At 38.3% G+C, this 19347-nt stretch overlaps 1 protein-coding gene and 1 long non-coding RNA gene across 3 annotated transcripts; one reads left to right on the top strand and one right to left on the bottom strand.

Annotated features, from left to right (window-relative positions):
* The first annotated feature begins 1683 nt into the window (after nucleotides 1–1683).
* On the top strand, nucleotides 1684–12660 carry LOC147524437 (uncharacterized). Of its 2 annotated transcripts, none has more exons than XR_015219420.1 (7): nucleotides 1684–1957; nucleotides 2131–2218; nucleotides 2451–2567; nucleotides 3203–3411; nucleotides 10881–11082; nucleotides 12003–12102; nucleotides 12213–12660. It is a non-coding gene; the product is annotated as an uncharacterized LOC147524437 (long non-coding RNA). The 2 variants fall into 2 exon arrangements; XR_015219421.1 differs by having other exon boundaries at nucleotides 10881–11026; nucleotides 12213–12516.
* A 152-nt stretch (nucleotides 12661–12812) lies between these two features.
* On the bottom strand, nucleotides 12813–18618 carry LOC147524436 (Plastid-lipid associated protein PAP / fibrillin family protein). The gene is made up of 3 exons (XM_086603187.1): nucleotides 17846–18618; nucleotides 14001–14196; nucleotides 12813–13351 (listed from the first exon to the last, which is right to left on the bottom strand). The coding sequence occupies exons 1-3, from the start codon at nucleotides 18388–18390 to the stop codon at nucleotides 13040–13042; spliced, it is 1053 nt and encodes a 350-aa protein (XP_086459313.1). The 5' UTR covers nucleotides 18391–18618; the 3' UTR covers nucleotides 12813–13039.
* Between the last annotated feature and the right edge of the window lie 729 nt (nucleotides 18619–19347).

The following is a 19347-nucleotide window of genomic DNA, read 5'->3' as shown; positions in this document are numbered from 1 at the left end:
GAATGCACCCGCTTCCCTAAACTTAAGTCCCCTAGTGAAGCACACACATGTAAAACATTAACTAAAGTAGCTTCATTAGGCTGAACTTCTCCTCCTTGTAACATTTCTTGAAAAATCCTAACTGCCTCTTCATAATACCCTCTTTGTGCATAACCACCCAACATAGCAGTCCAAGTGACAACATCTCTCTTACCCATTGTTTCAAAAAGGCTGTGTGCACTTGTGATAGACCCACAACTAGTATACAAACTCAATTTTGCATTGTTCACAAATATGTTATTTTCTCCACTCAAGTTTCTTAAATTGTAACCATGTACAACTTTTCCAAATTTAAGAGCTCTTAAGTTAGAACAAGCTGATAAAACTGTAACAAGTGTTACTGAACTAGGCCTAACATCCATAGACATGAAAGTTACCAAGGCTTCCATATCTAAACCACTCTTAACAAGTCCAGACATCAATGAAGTCCATGACACAACATCTGGGACCAATATAGAATCAAATATTCGACGCAGATAAAATATCATTTGAACTAGTGAACAAATGAATCAAAGAGTTTTGAATAAAATTTAAGCAATGCCAAATACTTGATTAAATAAGAAGAGAATGTTAGGAGAATGCTCACATAGTTTCTTCTTTACATAGATTGATCCATTGCCAAAATCTTTTATCATTTCCCCAGGTGATGTTTAGAGCCTTTGCCGAGATATGAACGACACCCTAGTATTGTGGATCCTCTATAATCATGTCATTAATCTAGGAGGGAAAACACACACACACACCCAGGTTAGACTCCTGAAAGAGTTTAGAGGCACATTGGCTCACGATTTTATCTACTTTAAAACATCTAAAACAGAAAACAGAGCCTTCAACTTTGCACATGAATCAAAACCAACAAGTAAGATGCATTTAACTTACCTTGAATCCAATGATGACTCGATGAGTTCCCATCTCGTTGTTCACATTCGTTCATAATGTTCTAATTTTGTTTACTTGATACGAACAAAATTGTTAACTAAAACACGAGTTAACTCCAATGAGCTGAAAGTTTCGATTGTTTGTAATGCGAGCTGAGAGGGTTTGGGTTTTGGAGAAGAAGAAGACCGAGATGAAGAAGAAAACAAATTTTGCGTTTTTTCGTTTTTTTGTTTTTGAAATAGTTTGAAATTTTGAAATTTCGTGATTTTTGATCAATTAGATCTAGATCGATGATCTAGAGAAGAGATCCAAGGGACCGTAAGAAAAGTGTGAGATAAGAGTGTCACTATAAGATATACTTCTAGATAAAACCGATATATATATATATATATATATATATCTAACTTCTTTAAAGAAAACGAGGGCTTCAACAGTGAATTCATCACGCCATTAATTTTGTTTTTCCAATTTTGTCCCTTTCCAAACACTAATATTACAGCTCATGCCATTTTTTTGTTTTATTTTTTTATTTTGTCTTTTGCAGGGATAAAATAGTAGTTTCACATCTAGAAATTAATGAAAAATAAAATCAAATAAAATCAAATCAGATATTGTTAACGTGGCGGAGACACGTACAAAGAGGCTAGTATATATATAAAAATCTGGTGTGATGAACAGTATTTTTACCGTACGTCACAGGGGCAATTTAGTCTTTTCTCTATCTATTGTGGGGGTATTTTCGTCTTTGTAGTATCTAAATATATTATCTCGACATTTCTAGAATATTCCTCTCCTTCTTTGTCTCCGGCTTTTGCTCTTTTTTCATTCTTTGATCCCTCACCGCGACTGTTTACACATAAAAGAATATTCATAAGATTGTGTAAGATAAATAGCAATGGAAATCTTTGTTAATCGCATGTTAAAAGTATCAGAAACTATCTGATAAGTGAGTGACAAGATTTTAAACTTTGGCACCAAGAACCAATTCAAGGTTGCTGCATTGCTAATGTGTTAATTTATTTTGGCAGGGAGACAAAAGGTTTGTTTTCTTATCGAATCTGGGTTTTCTAAAAGCATGTTTTTTTTCCAAAAACCATTTGAGTGTTTCTGTACTGGAAATGTGGATTTTCGGATTGTTGTCTCAACATGTTTGACGAAATGCATGGAAGATATTTTGTATCTTGGACCAAAGTGATTTTGGGTTTTATGCAGTAAACTGGAAACGTGTGAAAGGGGTATGGATATTATTATCCTGATGATGAGATATTGATGTTTCATGGGGCTTTAATAATTAAAAAAGGTATGTTCTAGCTCTCTCACTTTAATCATATTTGTATCAATTGTAATTTTGTACAAAAATAAAAAACAATATGTTTTACGAAATGTCTGAAATAGACTTTGTATATACGAAAGTCTTGCTTCCATATTTCCTATTTTTTTCTCATTTTTTTTTCTTAATGGGTTTTTATTGCTGTTACTCCATTCACTAATAATAGATGTTACTAACTGAACTGTGAATGTATATGATCAAGGTTGCTTGGGGAGCTTACATGTTCACATCAATTTTCTATATAGAGCTTCCCACATGAACAATGTGTAAATGTTGATCTTCATAGTTGAATTTAAGGTGCTCATCGATCATTAACCAGGTACAACGCAATGAACCACACCCACTGCACTGTATCATTGTTTTTTACTATACCGTGTTGTATCATTATTTTACTATACATTAATTGGTATACATTATGATTGATAAGTCAGATGATCAAAGAGATCGTCAGTCACCAGATTGTGAGTGTCCATATAAACATGAATATGCCCTTGCTCCTGTGTTAACCACTGCACAACTGAAATGGTACATGGCATATGCCAATACTCTGCGACCGAAGTGTGTCTTTGTCTCTGAGAATAATTAATTTCCATAGAAGCCATGTGTGTCAACTCCTTTTGCAGAGGGAAAACATGGGAAGCATTGTGACATAGCACCGAAATAGATACATAAGAACATAACACTACTATGCGCTCATGTGTGTGACACAGGAATTTGTTCATTAGAACACTATACTCATGTTAACTATGCTTATGAATTATCTCCCTTTTTCTAAAGTAAATATTTATCTTCCACGGATTACCAAACTTCCTAGTATTGGTGTTTCTGTATGGGATATTGGTGTTTATATGGGTGGAGGTTAACCATATAAATAGAGACTATGTTCACGATATAGGTAAAGATTATGCAATGTTTGTGGCTTATATAATGATTTGTTCTTGCTTTCCACTTTAGACTTAGCAAGCTGCAAAGAACACTGCACTTGGGAACAATTCAGCATCATGTTTGATGAATGAATTGGGAGTATATGATTTGACGAATGATGTTATTGAAAGATTTTTCCAATGTGGTTCCAAGTCAATTACGCCGCCACCTGTCTGGTTCACAACAAATTCGTTTTAGTGTGTTTGTGACTTCCAGCATCAATTCCCTTTTGTTATGAGGTAAGATTCTATTGCTCTTAGAATGTTGAGAGGAAGTTATTGCTCTTTGATAATTATCACTGCATTATGGTTGGCGAGAAAGATGACATAAATGGCCTTATGTGAGGCAGCTTCGAAACCACTTATATGAAGAATTGATTCTTAAGTTTAGTATTATGTAGAGCTACATGATACTTCATATATGGTTTTATTTATTATGGTCTAACTAATGTTATTTAGAAGCAAACCGTCAGAGTAATTAAAAGTGAATAAGTTGCTTACAGCTACAAAATCATCAACATATTCAGATTTATTGGAGGTTTCCCAAGACCTGCACCATTTTAGGTGTGCTACTACTTAGTAGGTTAACAATTGTTGTATAAAAACTAGTTGTTCATGTAAAAGAAAAATATCAAATGGTTTGTTCATGTTGATAGTATATATGTGTTAGTCTCTGCCTCATTCATCTTAATTTTCAGCGTCGCGAGTTTCCAGCATATCTTTTTTTTTTTGCAGGCAAAATGTGAATATATTAATATTAATATAAGGTTACATGATGAGTCAACCTTAACAAGTTACATACAAGGATCCCACCATATTGCAAAAGGAGTGAACATACTCTAGCTAAATCTAAAGTACACCTGATCAGGACTCTCAATTTTGGGTACAAAAGATGGTCGTGATGCACTCCATTCCGATGCATCTAAATCCAGAGTCGCCCCATGCTTTGCTGCCGAGTCCGCACTAAAGTTAGCTTCTCTCCAACTATGTGTTATCCTGTAGGATATCAAGTTTTGAGTGGCTCTTTCCCATCTAGTCTTCAGTTTCCATGAAATGTGACCATTTGCAAAAGATTGAGCAACCGATTGGGAGTCAGTTTCTATCCATATTACCCTCCATCCATGCGCAATTGCTATTTCTGCTGCTAATACAATCGCAATGTTTTCTGCCTCATAATTGGTGACCACCCCGAGACCTTGTGCCTGAATTCCAAGTAAGTTGGATTGGTAATCTCTGAATGTTAAACCAGCGCCTCCTCTTCCCGGATTTCCAAGTGAACATCCATCACAATTGATTTTAATTTCTCCTTGTTCAGGCGGGTACCAGCTGACCTGTTGAACTGCACTGCACGGCTTTGGCTTGCATTCGATATCTAATGAGTGTAGAATAGCAAGTTTGGCAGCAGTGTTGTACATGTAGCTCATAGACAGACGCCCAGTGACTTGAATGCCCTTCCTTACCTGGTTCTTTATGTGTCCGGAGCTGAATCTTGCGTCATTGTATCTTTGACAATTTCTCATCTTCCAAATAGCTACTAGCATGCTTAGAACTGCCGCAGTCCACAACTCTCTGATCAAAGGACTTTGCAAGTCTTTTTGCTTTGAAAAGTCCCTTTATGTCTACCTCTCCTGCTACTAATTGCGGATTCAAATGAAATAAATGAAGAATCCATTCCCAAAGTGCTCGAGTGGTGGGACAGCTCCATAACAAATGGTCGTAACTCCTCCTCTTCTTTGCATCCATCACACCTGGAAACAATCGGAATGCATTTACTCTTCACCTTATCATCAGTCAGGATGATTCTTTGCAGTATTTTCCATGTTATACCAGCTGTCCTGGGGTGCACATAGCTGTTCCAAATGATTGTACCCCACCAAACAGCTGCCCCCTTCTCTCTGATGGTGTCGAAGGCAGAGGACACCGAGAATTTGCCTTCCTTATCCGGTTTCCATATTCTACTATCCTCAATTTCGGTACTTGGAGGCAGCAGAGAGTTGAGATCCATCCCTAGAAGAGCGAAAACATCGATCAAACTATCAGGAAAGCTCCATTGATTGTTCACTATCAAGTCTCGAACTTTTGAAGAATGATTGCTCCAGTCGAAATGTGGATGCAGGGCTATTGCCGAGTTTGGACCAGCCCAATCATCTCTCCAGACGTCTAGAGAGCTACCCGATCCAATAGACCAGCCCATGTGCCCTTTCATTTCTTCCAGCGCCCATTTCAGCCCTTTCCAAATGGATGAGCATTTGTGGCTAGCCAACCACCTTCCGTGCTTCAATTTGTATTTCTGCACCATATACTGCGACCACTGGTTGTCCGTCGTGATCATTTGTCATGCCAGTTTCATGAGCAGTGCAAGGTTCAACTCCTTCAGGGGTCTAAGGCCTAGTCCCCCTTCTGCCTTTGGCTTACACACTTTCGCCCATTTTAGCGTGATAGTCTTTCTTACTGCTGGGTTTCCAAACCATATGAAGTTTCTGATGGCTTTTTCCCCTTCCTTTATGCTTTGTCTCAGCCATTTGTAGATTCCCATGTTGTTGGTATCGGTATGCCGTATCAAGATAGACCGCAAGGACCACTCTCCCCTGAAAAGAAAGTAACTTTCCTGCCCATCCACTTCCTCTCTTTTTGATCTTGTCAACTAGGATTTGCATGCTGGATTGAGTGACACGACCTTTGAATAACGGGACCCCCAGGTATACTTCAGGCAAGGAGCCTTCCTTCATGTCAAAAATTGCTTCCACCTTTCTTCTTTTGGTGGCTGTCATGCTTCCGAGGAACAACTTACTTTTTTCCTTGTTTATGAGCTGTCCAGCCGCTAGTTGGTAGTCATTGAGGCAATTTCTCAAGTATCTGAGTCCTTTTAAGCTTCCATTTGCAAAAAGGATGATGTCGTCCGCAAACAGCAGATGTGATGGAGAATATGTATTCCCAACAAAAGCCATAGGGATGGTTTTGCCTGAAGTTTGCAGTCTCACTACGCTTCTGCTAAGAATATCCTCCGCAATAGCAAAAAGAAGCGGGGATAGAGGGTCTCCTTGCCGAAGACCCTGCCGATTGCCAAAGAATCCACATGGTCCACCGTTTATCAAAATAGAGATCAAGGCTGGCGAGAATGGCCTTGATCATATTGCGGAACTTTGGGGTGAATCCAAAGCTCTCCAAAGACCATAAGAAGGAAATCCGGCTTAGAGAATCAAATGCTTGAGATATGTCCAATTTGATGACCGCATTCCCACCCCATCTTTTTATATGCATATCATTAATGAGTTCGAGGCCATTGCAATTGCCGTACTTCCTCGTTTCTCCCCTCAAAAAAACCATGTTGCTCAGCGGATGATGTTAATGACAATAGAGGTTAGCCGGTTAGCCAAAATTTTAGTAACAATCTTAAAAAAAGGAAGTTACTTAAACATAGGGGCCTATCTTGACCAATCTCCCGGCGTTTGTGTGCGCGAATCAGCACCAGAAAATTTTGCGTTCATTCCTTGCGGGATGATGTGATCAGTGAAGAATGATATAATGGCTCGACAAACATCAGTGCTCACAATGCTCCAACAATTCTGGTAGAACATGCCTTGAAAGCCGTCCGGACCTGGGGAGCTTTGTGGATCCATACCCATGACTGTGTCTGTTATTTCTATCCTGCTAGGTATAACTATGAGCATTTCATTTTGCTGATCTGTAACCGCTTGTGGAATGAGTTTCAGAAGCTCCTGGTTTTGCAGTACCGGTATGGCCTCAAACTTGGCTTTGTAGGCTTGCACCATGTACTCCTTGATAAGGCCTTGATCATGCAAGATAGTACCTTCAGCTGTCTTGATCTCCTCAATAAAATATTTGGACTGCCGCATTCGTGCTTTAGCCTGGAAATAGGCCGAGTTTCTATCCCCTTCAAGCTCCTCTTTGATGCTTGCTCTTTGTTTCCACATAGTGGCTTCCGTGTGCATGAGGTTTGAGATGAGTTTCTCCGTTTCCATTTCTTGTAAGTGCAGCTAGACATCAAAGGTCTCCTGCTCTTGCTGTTTTTGGATGTCTTTGAGGGATTTGGTTGCTGCGTTTAATTTTATCTCTAGTGCCCTGAATGTATCTTTATGCCAGGCCTTTAGAGTACCCTTGAGTCTTTTGAGCTTACGCATGACAAGACGAATTGGGCCATCACACATTGGCTCACTCCAGCTTAACTTTACCATATTCATAAACTGATTGTGCTCAAGCTAGATCTTTCTAAACCGAAATGGCACATTTTCCGGCTTAGTGTTTTTGTGACACCATCCCATTACTGGAGAGTGGTCAGAGAACTTGCGTTGCATTATCTTGCATCTCCAATTAGGATTTTCTATCAGCCAGCTGTTGCATACAAGAGCTCTGTCTATCTTTGCCAAAATCCGCTTCTTCCCTATTTGCCTATTGCACCAGGAGAATCTATGTCCCGAGTAGCCGCGGTCCAAAAGAGCATTGTTGTTAATGAAATCCACGAACTCATTCATTGCTCTTTGGTTCGGATACCTTCCACCTTTCTTCTCAGTTCTTGTGGTGATGGAGTTGAAGTCGCCAATAACAAGCCAGGGAGTGTTTAGTGCACCAACAACCCCAAGTTCTTCCCATAAGGCTCGTCTTTGTATATAGAAGCATTTGGCATGTACAAATGAAATGAAGCGCTGATTCAAATTTACAGTTATATGCTGTTCATTAATGACAACCACATTCACTGCCATGTCATTCTTCCAAAAAACCCAGATATTTCCTATTTTGCTCTCCGAGTGGTTATGCGCAAAATTATTACTGTATCCCCTGTTAATCAGCCATGAAGGAGTAACAGTGGGTGCTATAAGAGGCTCTGCCAAACCGATCAAGTCTGGCTTGTGCTTCTGGATGATGTCTTCTAAGTATAACTTAGGAGATGTTATTCTCATTCCGCGAACATTCTAGAATAGGACGTTCGTCATTGATTATGCAGAGTTATTTTTTCTCGCCCTTGTGGATGGAGGAGAGTACTCCTGCAACATCCATTTCGGCTTATTCTTTTTCTTAACTATCGTCTGCCATTGCTCTTCCCCGGGCTCTTCATTCTCATCATCCGCTAAGTCAGCCCAATTAACTGATCTCAACAGTGAATTTGCCTCATCTATTAATTTGGATCTGTTTCCGTCACCCAAGGATGTATTCTCAACATGTCCTGTCGATGTCGATGATTCTGAGTCAAATCCTCTGTCATTCGAACCCTCATCTGCTTTGCGCTCCTCCTGCTGAGCAGTTATGTTAACCACTCTTTGATGCGGCTCAGCGCTCCATTTTACAACCCAATCCTCTGTAAAAGAGTTTTCCTCAACAGCCTCTTCATGGGTGAAGTTAGACACTATGGTGGAGGTAGGTCCATGTGCCGGCAGAGGAGCAAAACTCTCGCCCATAGCCTTGGTGTTCACCACTTGTAATCCGACAGCCTCTGCAATATTTGTACGAAAATTGGGCGCTAAGATAGATGGAGGCTCTTTATGCTGGAGCGATGCTGGCATCCCCCCTACTTTTGAAACCTTAGCCCCATTATCTGCCCTGCTTTCCATCCCTCTTGCCACACTGGACTCTTCCAGCGGAGCCTCTGTTTCAGTCCTTTCCTTATCGGTCATCTCACCTGTTGCTGGGTGACCTAGCACATCCTTCACTGGTTTCTCAGTTCTACATCCTGCCTGATCATACCCATCCATTGACTTCGCCCCAGCTGAAATCACTTTCTCACCCTCAGTATAAGAAGTCTCCATCACGCCTCCAATGTGGTTCTCAGGGATCCCCTCTAGGGAAAGATTCACTGCTGTGGACTGCTCTTTTGCTCCCTCTGCATCACCTTTCGATGTTGTGTTACCTTCTTCAGCTGGTAACAGCTCCTTTGCAGCTGCTGCATATGATAGCCTCTCCACAGAAACGATATTGTCTGCTGTAGCGAGCTTCTCTGCACTGGATAGCGCCACTGCTTTCCCCATGTTATTCTCCGTATATTTCCCTGCTGTGAGGTCCTCATTGGGAGCCACAGTGTGATCGTTGTCCTCCACTGTGTGTATCTCATCCAATTCAAGCCCCTCGAACCGGTTTTGCGTCTGAACTTCCTTGGGCTTGTCCTTGCTTTTCACTTTCCACAAAGACTCCCCTTGCTTGCTGGTCTCTCCAGAGTTCTTTTTCTTTCCGTGTCTTCTTCGTCTTTTTTCTCCCACCGGTTCCAATGAGGAGAGGATGACATCCACTACTCCCTCCTTATCCTTGTTTCCATTGTTTATATTGTGCCTCATATCGTTTCTAAGCCTCCGGCATTCAGTTACCAAATGTCCCACTACTTTGCAATGTGTGCACATTTTTGGTAGTTTGCCCACCTCGACAGTTTGCCAGAAGTTGGTAAACTTCGTCCTTACATAAATTTGATCCGGCAGCGGTTCGGATAGGTCCACATCAACCAATATATTGGCATAGTATCCATACTCTCTGTTGAGGGTTTTCTCATCTATTTGCATAGGATACCCCACTCCCTGAGCTATGGACATCAGAGCCTCTGGCTCCCAGTATTCCTGACCAAGTCCAGGCAATCTAATCCAAACCAAACCATGGGATTGCTTTTGATTGTCGGGATTGAAGTTTGTAGTCCATTGACTGATTCTCATAGGCATTTTGTCAAAGTCCCACGAGCCTTTCGCCCAAACTCTATTTAGATCCTCTGCATTCGAAAATCGGAGAAACAGAAAACCTTTCCCGATGGGTGTGATCAACCATTCTCCTGATGGATTCCAAATTTGTGATGCAATGACTCTCACTCTCTCCAGCGACACTTTTTTCAAATCTATCCTTCCCACTAAACAATGCTTGCAAAATGTCAACCCTTTTTCAAGAGCCTTCTCTGGGATAGTGATTGCTGGATAATCCCCCATCTTTTCAGGGATTGGTAGTTCCTGGAATTCCACCGGTTGCCTAATATGGAGCTTTGCGGCATCCGCGTAAGAAACTCTCGTATTCTCTGCTTGAGCTGCGTCAGCTCCCTTCTCAGAGAGGGATGACGAATTATGATGTGACATTGTGATAGTCGACATCTGATAGGTTTTCTCAAATTCGTATAGGTCCATGTTAGTATGCCTAGTCAGAACACGCACTGTATATCAGTGTGGGATTTCACCTTATAGGTAATAGAACCTGAGAAATGTGGATGAAGAGAAGAAATACCAGTTTCAAGCTTTTGGAACTCATACTGTGTTCAGCGAAGGATTTAACCCAAAAGCTTTTGATTTTACCCGCCTTCCAGAACTCTCACTGTTAAGCAGTGGAGGATTTTACCTAAAGAGGAAGGTTTATTGAAGATGAAGAGGATAAGAGTTTTTTCTAAATTTGGTTTTAGCTAAAAGCGGCAAACTAGAGGAGTACCGAAGCATTGAATTAGCTTAAGTTATCTCGCACCCTATCGCCCCACTAAAGGACCCCATTGGAAGACACACCTTAATATGTGATTTCCCCCCAGCATATCTTAAGAATATTTGTTTTTCTATATACCTGCACTTTCTATAGACTGACTCCAAGTCTTCTGTTAGATATTTGAGAAAATGGTAAGATTTATGATTTTAGTGTTGTTTATATTCACTAATTTTTATAATAGTTAGTTTGGATATAATTTTAGTGGTGTTTGTATTTACTGATCAAGTTGTATGTGATCTTTTGACCACCGTATAATTCAGGTGCATTCAAAATGGAGAACTCTACCCAAGAGAGCTCATTATTATTACTTAATGACAATGCAATTCATGATCGTCGAGAGCAGCAGCGACAAAGAAAGAGAAACCGACGTGAAAATATGACTGAAGAACAGTGTTGTTGTTATAAAGTAAGTCCATTTAGCTTACTGGAAACAGAGTGTTCCATCAAGGTACATCTGTCCTGGTACGTATTTTCTATGTCCTTGAATTTCTAGAAATAATATTATAAAGTAACTATGTACTATGAGCATATGCAGGTTATTATACCACTATATAAGAAACCTAATTTCTTATAGGCGAGTTGTTAACCGAAATAATTGGAAGTCCTTACTGTCCTAAAACAGAATTATATAGTCAGAAGTCCTTACTATATGGTTGTAGAAGTCGTGAAACAGAAATATGGTCCTGAAGTTTATGTATGGATTGCTGGACTAATCCTGTACATCCTAGTTTCCGAGATTCCACTTTTCTCGGCAGGTGGGTATTCTCTAAACTATACCTTTCCACATTCTATATGGTGTTTTTTTACTTGACTACTTGAGAAAGTACAGTTAGCCCCTATAGATCCAATAATATATGTTGAAAAGGTCCCAATATGGTTATTTATTGAAAAACCCCCAATATGTTCAATATGTTCAATGCAAGTACTTGTTGTCTGATAAATCATTCCAACTTAATAGACATTGTAAATAAGGATAGTGTACGTGTATTAATCCGGGTAAAGGACTATGCAATGGTACAAGATTGTTGTGTCGAGGTTTCTACTCAAACTTTATATTTGTTGAAATCGTCAGTGGAAACTTTTCAAGTTCAACGACTTTCTTGCCTCGAATACCTCTCAAATCTTTCGAATATTCTCGAATTCCTTTTGTACTTACGAGAAAGCAATTTCCAGTACGTCTGAGTTTCGATTTTACTATAAACAAATCCCAAGGTCAGACAATGCCGCACATTGGAATCTACCCGCCTGATCACATTTTCACTCATGAGCAACTTTATGTTGCTCTGACGAGAGTGGTGTCAAAGAAAAACACCAAGATATTTGGTGAAAAATGGACATCTGAACGGTAGACAGTGCATTTACACACGCAATGTTGTCTACAGGGAAGTTCTGCGTAGGTGAATATTTCGAAGCACTCTACATTTTCATGTGCTATTGTGGCAGTAAACATTATCTTTCCCATTCGATGATCAGTTGTTATATGTAAGTGCGGTCATTATCTTTTCTACTTAATTATTCATTTTTTCTATGTACACATCCACTTCATGCAATAACTTTGTTTTCTATTGTTGTCTTTATATGCATAACTGCAGAAGTGCTATTCATGGGTGTATGAAGGATGGCTGCAAGATTACAGATACAAAAGGGGTTATTCCTACATCAATTGTTGTCTTGGAGAGCAAGGCCATGCTAGCTTACAGAAGTTGTGTGAGAGTCTCAGTAAATATTGAAGTACCATCAAATTCATCTTGCTACTTATAGTGAATGCTTTGACGATGGAGATGCTCCTCTACTTAAGTACCTCCAAGGCTCCAACACCTCTTCATAAAATGCAAATACTATATTATTTAAGATTTATATCTAAATTGGTAATACAACCTTTCATCTTCTTGCTCATACTTCTTTCTTGTGTTTCCCTCTTTGTCGTTTGTCCTGTGATAATGCTAAGCCGTCTTTTTCTTTGAATTTCTCACCAATGTTAACACGTGAATCACACGTGCATGACACTAGTATATATATATATATATATTACTTTTACCATTTCCATGTTCAAAATTTCATACGCCTAACAAGTAAAAATGAACTTTGGCCCATACATCTGTCGTTATGTTGATAATCTTTTCTACAGTTTATACGCCAGTCCAAAATTTTGCACTGTTCCGTATTCCTTCAAAAAATAAAAATTTCAGAAATTTTGGCGAAATACGTTTTTATGCTTATTATCAACTGATGTACATGATATAATAACCAACAGCACCGACAACCTTTTCCATGAGATAACCTGAAAGTCCATAAATCTGAACGGGCAGACTAGGTCTAGATCCCAAGACTTCCTCTAAAAGTTGAAAACAGCATTAGCATTTTAAGTGACTCAAGATGTACGGAAATGTACAACCGCGTGAGCCTCAGTGGATACTATCTACTGATCTAGAAGAGGGCTGCCCTCTTTGGCAAGAATGAACAAGCCACCATCACCTCTTGAGATCCTGAAATCATTATCCAGGTAAGTTGTTAACAGCCAGGAGCTGCTCCTCTCCCCTGGAATGCGAACCTTAAGAGGTGGCTGACCAGATACAACACGTGAAATATTTGCCAAAGTATCTTGCAGAGGGTTGAAAGATCTTTGGACTGGGGACAAGTCAATCCTTTGCCCAAAAATATCCAAATTTTCTGGGAGAGAGAGACTCGATGATATCTCAGGAGGGCTGAAGATTCCTTCCTCGAATTTAACCTACATACAAATAACCAAATAAAGTTGGTTACACGTAAATTAATCTAGCATAGGTGAATCTAAACAACAACAACAACAACAACAAAACAACAACAACAACAACAACAACAACAACAACAAAAACAAAATAAAATAAAATAATAGTAATACTAAAAATAAAATGGAAATTCGGAAAAAACAGAAACAAATTTGAAGACAATCCTAAACCATTTAAGTTAAATAGATGATGCACAAAAATTGAAATTCAAAAAAAGATTTTATGAAAGAAACGATACAAAACAATCAAATAGCATATCAAATTTTGACTTACTGACCAAGATATACAATGAAAAAGAGTTGCCTAAAGAAAAGTCACTCGTGTCAAGATGTGAGTTCACTTTCTTTGTTTCTTTTCAATGTTAGGACTCGGGAGAACACCTTGCTCATAAATGCTTGGGAGGAAACTTTTTTCTCCTGCAAACTTCCAAAAATTGACTTGACAAAATAAATTCAAATAATGAGGCTTCTAGCTGGAAGTTCGCTGAAGACTTGAACCATTCCATAATTCATCTTCCAAAGAGTAGTTTTAATAATCTTGATATGACCTTTGAGCAACATACCTCCATACCTCCATTAACACAGACAAGTAAATAACAAGAAGTGATGGTACCTGTATCCTAGAAGAACTTCGAACTTCAAAAGTAGCAGATGCACTAAAGGAGAACGTGGCAAAAGGACTGGACAGTGTCGTAGAGTTTTCAATTTTGAGGTTTTTTGTATCAATAGATTGACAAATGCTTTTAATCTTTAACAATGGTATCGTCCCAGCTGCTAGTAGAGGCAAGAGCTCAGAAAATGCTGTATATCTGAGATAAATCCAGGGTTACCCGTAATTATAATTAATTAAAGATAATAAAAACACCTATAATAAAAATTGGGGACTTAATCAGGTCACGAAGATTCATTGGAGAATAAGCCACAGTTATCATTCCACCCAAAAGAACATTATAGATCAACAGTACAAATTAACATTAAAATAAGAATTTTTCCTGGATGACTCGCTAGTCAATTCATCTCCTTCTAAGTTCTGAACAAAGGTGCAATCCACCTCCAAAACAGCTACCCACTGAACCGGCTGCCGTCCAACGGAATCCGGTCATCATATTTATTACTATTTTAGTCTAAACAAAGAATCCCCAATTCCATTCCACCAAACAATTAACAAATTTGAGATTATAACAACATAGCATCAAAAAATTCGATGCTAACTAACAATTTGAAGTGATACATAGATGTAATCAAGATTCAAGAAGACATATTTTACCCCAGAAACAATATGAAAGAGTTAAATCTCTCTACACTATCACCATTCATCATTATGGGTATTCTTTTAGGAGAGTTTCCAATCCCATTATCCCAAAAACAAAGAAGGCAAGTTCACAATCATAAAGTCACAAACTCACAAAGAGACTTCAACAGTCCACACTCTTTGAATTTTGAAATCAATCATGTGGTGAGTGGCTCTGGTGTGGAAAAGAAAAAGAAAGGGAGAACAAATAGAGAGAAATGGGAGTGGCAACGACCGTTGTGGGTGGTGTTGAAAGTGACCGGTGGTGGTGGAGAGGAGGGAAGATGGGGTTAATGGTGAATTTGCTAAAGGAATCAGAGTCATTTTGAGTTGAATCAATAAACAAGCCGGTTTTAGAATTCTTTGAAGTTTAACTGGTCACATAATTTTTGTCTCTCTATGGGCAGGACGGTCCTACCTCATAAATAGGCAGGACGCCAGCAATCCTTTTAAAGTAAAAAGAAAATTATTACGACAGACTCTTCCACAGAGAAAATCCCACAAGAAAGGACAACCCCTGTACAAGTTGCATGAGCAATAAGGTTGTAGAAGTATGAGACAGATCACAAACGCATATGGTTGTTCCCGTCAAAAGTATATTCTTTCTTTTGGTCGTTGAGATGGGGCAGAATAACTACTGGTAATCAAAAGAAAAGAGGCTTTGTAACTGTGAATAGGTGTTACATGGACTTCAAGGCCGAGGAAGCCGCCTAACATCTCTTTATGAGTTGTCCTTTCTTTGTTTATTGCTCGGTAAAGTGAAATTTCATTAATAAAGGAGAAGTAGGATGAGAAGGCCTACATTTATGAGATGTTCTTTTACTCATGAATTTGGGAGATCGTCTCTTTCTTCAAAATTGGAAAGGTTCTAGACTGTCTAATGCTGGTTATATGATGTGGGGAGTCCCCATGCCATTTGCTGGGGAATTTGGTTAGAGATAAATATGAGGATTTTCAAAGGCAAGCAAAGATCCAATTATTGCATAGTCTGCAACATCAAGTCTATCTCCAATTGGGAAAATGAGATGATGGCTTTATTACGACGTAATTTGGTTGTAGTGCGATCCTCTCCATCACACTACTTTCTAATACATTGTATTCCGGTAAATAATAGGTAATAATTAATAAGCTATTATTAATATGTAATATTAATAACAATAACAATAACAATAACCATAACAGTGACAGTGACAGTAACAATAAGTATAATTATAATAATTGGTACACCATGTTATAATAATAATAATAATTAAAGCAATACAAGAGCCTTCCAGCTAGATAACCACAGGTTCACTGTCAGGTTTGTTTTATTACAACTTTGTGAGGCCAAATATCAGAAAGCTTACACCAAAAAGATGCAATGTTGGGAAATTGTTTTGATCTATGCAACAAGAGAAATCATTCAACAGTTTCTAGTGTGGGGAGAAAGACAGGCTTCTATTTTCTTTCTTCTGTTTTGTTCTTTCTGATATAACAGTGAGAAACTGCAGACAAAATCTAAATAAACCTACAGTGCTAATTGTGATCTAAATAACAGCCTTCCATTGTTTCAAATTCACCGCTTGACCTATTCATGCTTCAAACTTGCATGGTCTAGGAGTATCTCTAGTTGTCTGCTTATCCTATTAACTATCGCATTTTCAAATCCACCCTTCAATGATTATCGAATACTACTCTGAGGTTCATCTAAAGTAACCTCCAAAAAGTTACCCAGTAATAGATTTTGACTACCTCACCTGATCAACTCTTTGGATATGGCAACAGATTCTCTATTTACTTTTATTAGTTTATAGGTGCTCATTTTACCTTTTTTGTATGTCTCACACACGGGTATATTAATGTGTATCTCAGGCTTTCAATATTTCACATCTAGTATCATAGAGATGATCAGATGACATTTTATTTTTCCATTCTTCCATACTCGAATGATTATATTGTATCATTGGTTGTGGGTTGAGCTATGACCAACTAGTTAGGACTTGGGACTACCGCTCCTAAGCCACTAGTCGTACTCCACAAGCTGCAAGCTCTAAAATGGGTGTGACATGTCCTTATATATAAATTGGATTTCATTTGATGAAGTCATATATTTGTTTGAAATTCGTTACTATCGTACAAAATCTCAAAACATTGACAATCGACACATATATTTTGAATACCACTACAAATGATCAGAATCTTAAGTGTCAATAAAATTACAGTTCCTAAGGGTGCCAAAATTTATTTTCTCCAAGTAAATGCAGCTAAAATGTTTAACATAACTTTCAAGTATCCTACCAAAACACTATCAACAATTTCATTGCACAAAAAACACAAATTCTACATAATGTAACCATTATACCCACACCTTAATCGCTACAAATAAACCACAACATAAAAGAAAAGGTCAACTTACAGTGAAACCCAATTTCAATCAAGTGAAGCAGCGGAAGTAGCGACAGGTGTAGGATTAATCAATTCCAATTGATTAACTAATCCAAAACCTCCGCTCAAACTAATTCCAATTAATCAAGCATCTGAATCACTTAGAGCAGTTAATGTACTACTGAACAAGGAACTAGCTCCTAGTTACTGTTCGAACATAAAAGCTGCTATACCCGATCTACATGGGGAATGTATCTTTTGTTCAAGGGCCCTACAAAGACTAATCGAGCAGCTGATTACTTAGCTGCCTGAAAAATTTCCATGATTATAGTAATAGTATACCTCAATTAGACGATAGATGTAGGGCAAAGCAGGACTGGTTTACCTAAGATTTTAATACAGGTTGGGGCCTTCCTAACACAAAAATGTCTTGTCCCTTTTTAATAATTGTAGAAGAATACATTTTCATCTAAATGTAAGTTGTTTTAATGAATGTACAGCGCTTATAGTTGAATTACATGCATTTTTACTTACGATAAAAAATGTCAGAACTTTATTATTCTTTATTTAAGTGGATCTTTATTTACGCATGTTAGGTTTTTTTTTTTTTCCATTCAAGGATTTTATAACCAGTCGCAATAGTGTCGATTTCTCCAGGCGCCCTACTCATTTCTAGGATCAACAACTACTTTCTACTACAATAATGTACACATTCACTTACTAGTCTAAAATGCAGTTAAGTTAGTTAACAGAATATATTCACATATCGTACAAAAGAAATAGAGAAGGATAGGTAAACTTACAGTAGAACCCAATTTCCATCAAGCTCAGGTGCGGAAGTAGTGTCAGGTGTAGGATTAAACAATTCCAACTGATTAACTAACTCCAAAACCTCCCCTCTAACTTCAGGTGAAGCATTAAATCCAAGTTCAGTCCCATAAAACGTGTCCACCAAACACCGTTTCAAGTCACCAAGTTTATCATAAAGTGCCGTTCCGTTTCCAGTATCATCCTCCTTAAATTCCTTCACCTCCTCTACTCCACCACCTCCTTCACCCCATTCGTCTTCGTCTTTGGGAGGATCCGCGTCAGAAAATTTAGTATAAGAAGTTTCGGGTTCGGGTTCGGGTTCAGTTTTTTCGCCCCACTCGTCTACTATTTTGGGTGACTCGGAATCTGAGTCACTGGAGGAATTGATGCGAAATGAGGAGGATAGTTTAGGAATTGAGATTAAAGAGTTGGATGAAAAGGAGAGAGAAAGATTTGGGTGTCGGGGGAGATTATGGAGTGGGGGCTTTGGGTTTTGGATTACAAGTGAAGAAGAATGTGGCGAGAAAAACAGCGCCATTTATTTTTATTTTTTTGGAGAGAGAAAATGCGCGGTTTAAAGGAGTGAGCGACTGAGGGAGTGAGAAGTGAGAACCACGAATTGGAAATTTGCTTTATCTCCGGGCAAGAAATGAGGCTCAGCCCTTGGTTCTAAACCAGTTGAGTATAAACTCCCTCCACTCCTCCCGTAACACATAATCTCTCAATTTATTTATTTATGTCTCATTAAATAACTTCCCTATTTTCCAAAAAAAAAAGATAAAATCCGGTCCGTTTTTTATTTCCCATTTTATCTTCTTTTTTTTTAACTCTTTTGAGATTGAAATTTTTTTGACACCTGACATAATATATGTAAATATATTTTTACTTAATCATATATATGTAAAACTATATCTCTATTAGTAAAATACACCATAATTAACCTGGCCTTTTAAATTAGACCAGCCTTTTTTCTACCACCTAATACCCCTAATTAAATACAAAAAAATATTATTCAATGTCTTTAAAAAGGACTATTTCGTCATTTAATTTTGTATTTCTATTTATACCCTTCAATTACAACACACGAGACAAAGGTGTTTTATGTAAATTCAGGGCAAAACCAAATCCCTCTATATTGACATGTACGGCGGTTTTGCCACTTAACTACCATTAATACCCACTTCAATTACCATTAATACCCACTTAACTACCATTAATACCGAAGTTCTTTCAATATTAACATTTATGCGAATTTCAATGGGCTAGGTAACAGACGGTATTTCTCCCTTTTTTTTTCCCCGCGTCTCCCTCTCAATCCCCACTCCTACTCTGATCTCCCACTTCTCAAAAAAAAAAAAAAAAAAAAAATAAATCCGTCATTCATTCTCTCTTTCTCTTCATATTGAGTTCTCTCATTACAACAAATTCGGTCCAACCATTCAATCAAAGAGCCATTCAATGGAGGTAAAAACTCGAGAAAACTATGTGCTATTTG

Source organism: Coptis chinensis, chromosome 1 (assembly GCF_015680905.1).
Source record: "Coptis chinensis isolate HL-2020 chromosome 1, ASM1568090v1, whole genome shotgun sequence".
Taxonomy (NCBI): domain Eukaryota; kingdom Viridiplantae; phylum Streptophyta; class Magnoliopsida; order Ranunculales; family Ranunculaceae; genus Coptis; species Coptis chinensis.
The sequence above is the reverse complement of the archived record's forward strand: the minus strand, read 5'-3'. Positions and strand labels throughout refer to the sequence as shown.

Bases quoted from the DNA above. Each gene is read 5' to 3' on its own strand.
- LOC147524436 (XM_086603187.1), bottom strand. From the start codon at position 18,390: ATGGCGCTGTTTTTCTCGCCACATTCTTCTTCACTTGTAATCCAAAAC. The intron at 14,197-17,845 runs GTAAGTTTACCT...GATTTATCTCAG, and splicing joins GATGGAAATTGGGTTCTACT to ATATACAGCATTTTCTGAGC. The intron at 13,352-14,000 runs GTACCATCACTT...ATTTGTATGTAG, and splicing joins GAAGTTCTTCTAGGATACAG to GTTAAATTCGAGGAAGGAAT.